A 5089-nucleotide genomic window follows, 5' to 3' on the forward strand; every position below is an offset into this window, starting at 1 on the left:
GTTTAATCGGGATTGGTCGAAGATGTGGTTCGCTTACCTTTTGACTCTTTTCAAGAGTGGAGGTATTGGTGACGGCGATGCGTTATGTGATACGGAATTTCCCCTTGCCGCATATTGCTTCCCGCTGACGGTTTTAATTTCATCCCTTGCATGGAATTTCATCCTTTTGGCGAAGTGGGGACAACAATGTCTTCGGGAGGTGTGCCCGTGGTCGACTGAATAAGAAGTTCGTGCCTTGCAACTCCTTTGATGATATGGAACTCAGCATTCCGGTCTGGGCCAGCCATGCTGTACTGAGAGAATGGTCTTTCTCCTTGTCATAGCGATCACCCTTTGGAATCTGTCAAAGATACGAGAGGTGGTTATGTTTTTACCCGGTGGTCTGAACCGCCCTATCATCCGTGGTCCGACAATGTTGATATGTTGATCGAACTACCTGAATTCATGAGCACCTGATTTATTTGAAATGGATCAAATGAGTAAGAAGGTTACCAATGCGTCAACATGAGGCCGACACAAGGTCTCGGTGTCTTTTTTGCTGAATGTGAGGGCATCCTCGGGAATGTATCCCCGGGTTCGTTCTTTTTGGTGACGAGCATTTTTGCTCTCCCTTTTATGAGTCCTTAGAGGGTGTTTCCGTTTCTCCACTATCGTGGCAATACGTCGCATTTCATTTTCTTTGTTCTTCCTGGCTGTCTTCCATACTCAGAACTGAATGTGAGCCTGATCGTTCAACAGTTCTCGGCGGTGATATTTATTGAGTAGTATGGTTGTTTTCCTCCTGAGCTGGTGGCCATTTTTGGATCCGTAGTCATGCGGATTATACAATTCACACACCAAGCTATGATTCCTCTGAGGGGGATTTGACCGAATTGGTTTGAGCCATTTGATGTCCCTGATTTTGCTGACGGTGAACACGATGTTTGGCATAGCGATGTTAAAATTGTACTCTGATGGGCGAGGCACCCCCGCTGGCCTTGTGTCCCTGTCGAATCCGGCTCTATTAATGATTCCTCGAGGATATCATCCTCGATCCATTCTCCGATTGTTGTGAGGTAGATTGTGTCTCGGGGCGTTCCTCCTATTCTGTAGCGTACGGGTGATACCTTTCCCTATTTGGCATAGCTTTCTCTACCAAGAGCCAGCTTGGGTATACTGAGCCCGTGGAGGATCCCGAATGGTCATCCACAACCCTGATTTGCAACTAGTACGGGGTACGGTCATCTGATCAGATCTTGGCTGGGTACCCGATCAAGTTTTGTTTGGACCGCCCTGAAATCGTCGAGCTTGGTTTGTTTCAGCTTTGAGTGAATGCCTATATTTCCCAGTCATCCGAGACTGGGGGTAATCCTATTCGTTCCATTAGGGAATGAGGTGCGAATTCTCTTAGCATTTCATTCTCCCTTTGTTCGGCACTGGGTGTGTCGGGCTTTCTCGTCATTGCTTCGATGGCATCGGCGTATGCCTTTATAGAGGAATCTGTTGGTATGGTAAGTAAGTTTATGAGATTGGGCGCTATGTTATGACTCCTCATCATGGTCATTTTCGGGGGTGCTTCCTCGAATATCTTCAATAAGACGGACTCGATCTCATCATCTTTTGGGTCGTTTGCTTTTTCTGTGCACGCATAGGCAGTGATGTGTTCGTTGGGATCTGAGGTCCTGTTGTTCTTAGGGAGTTCTAGCATTCTGAACTTCTTTAAAATGGGTTCAGGGGCCACCTCCTCGGGGAACGTCCATTGCATGAACTTCCTCGAATCTGTACCTTTCAGGGCCGGGGGTGAGCCTGGGATTTGTCGACCCTAAAGTTGTAGGTCTCGACCTTCTTATTGTTGGCTGCTACCAATTTCTTACCTGTTTCGATCCTTTTGGCGAGATCCCCAAGCATCTTTGCTCTGGCAGAGTCGGCTAGCGATCCGCTTTTGCTTGATCTCTTGGGCACTTGTTCGGCAAGGGGAGCTGTTTCCGGCACTGCTGTGCCGGGAGTCTTTGGATGGTTTGTAACTGAGTGATGGCCAACTGTTGTGCCTGCAACATTTCAAAAATAACATGAAGACTAACTTCTTGTTCTTCCCGGGCTGGGGTCTTTTGGGCTTCCTGTTGGTCGCTATGTTGTTTGCTTCCGTCGACATGTGAGGTTTCATCGATCTGCTGCGCGTCTTGCAAACTGGCATCCGCTGGAATTGGTCTAGGTGCGTTATCGGGGTTCTACGGTGGCGCGCCAACGAATGGAACAACGACATCATTTTCGTTATGATTTTTGAGGTAGTCGTTCTCGATTCTGTTTATCGAGATGGACATTTTGACCTGCAATCAAGAGATCTTGGACAAGAAAGAGTTCCAAAGGTAACTTGCATTTGTGCAATGAAACCAGCAAGAAAATAATCACTATTATTTTTAGCCCCACGGTGGGCGCCCAATTAAATTTTTAAATGGGATACTAAAAATACGTGATCTATTTTTATGCTAGTTGTTAGAGCAACTGATGCTAAGAGTATGAAGTTTAATGGAGAGATACAAGCTAAAACAAGGCAGTAATCAAACTAGGAGACATGCTGCCCGAGCTTCGGACTGGTCGATAAAGGAGCCTCGGGGTCGATATCCGGCTCGATCTCGAGGTATCGGGGGTAGTCGGGAATGGGATAACAATTAAGGTATAATAAAATAAGGCTCTTTATGGCCTATATCAAGCGATAAATGAAGAACAAGTATGAAAGTAATAAATGCTAAGAGTGGCCTCGAGCTAGTAAGAATGAGCAATTTAGAGAGAAGAAGGAGAGAGAGAGATTATTGATCTTGTGGAGAATAGTTGGAGAAACATCCGCCCCTTACAAAGTAGGGTGGATTCCCCTTATATAGGAGGGGAATCTGGTTAGAGTACAACATACATTAATTGTAAAGTGTGGAGATGGGATGACTAGACGTGACGCTTCGACATAGGCTCTGGATAGGTCGGCTCTGTCAGACTGAGCCGTGTGCCTTAGGAGGTTCCCCTTTTTGCTCTAGCCTCGATCTTCGTCTTCTTTGAGTCGGGCCTCGACGAGCCCCGGGGGAGGGGACTCGATCACAACTCCACATACTCAGGGTCTCGAGGTATTCTTCCAAAGTGTCTTGATAGCGAGAAATTAAACCTTTTGATTTCGCCACATAAAATCCAAAAAGATTACCTCATCGACGTCGTCATCTTCATCAGGTTGAGCCAGTAGAGTAGAGATTGAATCATACTCAGTTATTTCATTTTTCACTGCCATAATTGAACTGCCACCATGGTCGTCTTCTTCTTCAGATTCACTGGAGGAGTCTCCTTATGCAACAAGAGCTTGCTTTACAACGTTGTTAGCATCATTCTTTCTCTTGAAGCGTTTGTCAGGAACCTGGTTCCTCTTTGCTACTTTGTCAAAGTTGTTATTATACCGATCTTATTTTAGGAGGGGCAATCCTTGATGAAGTTTCCTGGCTTGCCACATTTATGATAGAGATCATAAGTTCTGGGCTTGCTAGAGCTTCCCCTTTTTGGAATGCCTCTATTCCTGTGAAGCACCTTTTGGAACCTTTTTGTCAAGTAAGCCATGTCTCCATCTTCACCACTTGAGTCATTGTTGTCCGTCTTGAGACTAGGTTCTTCTTCTTCTTGGGCTCTCTTTTTTCGTTGTCCTTCTTCTTCTTCATTTTATAGGTATTCAAGTTTCCAACAAGTTCATCCATGGTTAGTGTTTACAAGTCCTTAGCCTCTTTAATGGCGTAAACTTTGCTTACCCCAGAACTAGGCAGTACACTAAGGATTTTTCTGACAAGCTTGTTTCTTGGAATACTTTCACCAAGAGAGTAAATCTCATTAATGATGGAGGTGAATCGAGTATTCATATCTTGGATGGATTCATCATCTTTCATTCTGAAGAGCTCATATTCTGTTGTAAGCATATCAATCTTGGATTGCTTCACCTGAGTTGTTCCCTCGTGAGTTGTCTGAAAAGCCTTCCAGATCTCTTTTGCTGATTGACAAGCTGATATCTTGTTATATTCATCAAGGCCAATACCACACACAAGAATTTTCTTTGCTTGAAAATTCTTTTCTATGGCCTTTCTATCAGTGTCATTGAATTCTTTCCTCGTCATGGGAATGGCTACAGCTGGTTTGCTAAGGTTCTTTGTAGGGACAAAGGGTATGTCACATATTACATCCCATAACTCAAAGTCTACAGCCATGATGAAGTCATGTATCCTAGTTTTCCACCACCTATAGTATTGACCATTGAACCTAGGAGATCTGTACGTGGACTAGCCATCTTTAAAGTTTGGAATAACAGCCATGAGGATCCTTTCTAGGTGTTAACCTGATAGAAAGAAACTACTCTGATTTCAATTGATAGAATGTATGGGTCCACCAACTTTTATAGAAAATTAGGTTCTCTATTGGGTTCGACAGTACACACACAAAGAACAGAAGTTAAATGATAACAGGAATTTTACGTGGAAAATTCCCAGCTCAACGGATTAAAAAACTCTTGTAGGATTTCAACTTCACTACTGAGAAACTTTCAGATTACAGCCTATGCAACCTAGGAATTAAACTCTTAATCCCTCACTAACTTGTAATACACCTATTACAAGCCACTTTGCAATAACTCTATTACAAAGACTTTAAAACTTGACTAACTCTAGCCAAGACTTAAACACGCAGGTTTAAGGTTTACAAAGATGTTCCTATAAAGTGCTTCTAAATAAACTGGATAGGAATTACAATTTGAAGAACTATTACAAAGTTACAACTTAATTAAAGACACACAATAACTCGATGTGGGAACTGGTCCATCGTTGCTTTGTTCTTTGTTTGTGAGGCATTTGAAACTTGCTAGATGAATAGTCACATGAGTGAGCTTGTGAGAGATCTCTAAGTGTTCAAGTGCTTTGTTTTACCTCCCTTAAATGCATATATACATAAGGTAGGTAAAAAATCTTTCCTGAAAAGTTGACTGCAACACTGTTCATGCACTATAGCATGTGTAGGCAACAACTTTTCAGCTATAGAGTTGACTTCGTACAGTCTCCTCGGGAACTGGTAGGGACCTGGTCCCTCAGTTGTTCCTTCC

The 5089-nt window shown here is 43.5% G+C and overlaps 1 protein-coding gene across 1 annotated transcript; it reads right to left on the reverse strand.

Annotated features, from left to right (window-relative positions):
- Positions 1–3713: 3713 nt before the first annotated feature.
- Positions 3714–4205, reverse strand: LOC142165321 (uncharacterized). Its single transcript, XM_075223899.1, has one exon. The coding sequence runs from the start codon at positions 4203–4205 to the stop codon at positions 3714–3716; it is 492 nt and encodes a 163-aa protein (XP_075080000.1).
- Positions 4206–5089: the final 884 nt, after the last annotated feature.

This window comes from Nicotiana tabacum, chromosome 10 (genome assembly GCF_000715075.1).
Source record: "Nicotiana tabacum cultivar K326 chromosome 10, ASM71507v2, whole genome shotgun sequence".
NCBI classification, from domain to species: Eukaryota; Viridiplantae; Streptophyta; class Magnoliopsida; order Solanales; family Solanaceae; genus Nicotiana; species Nicotiana tabacum.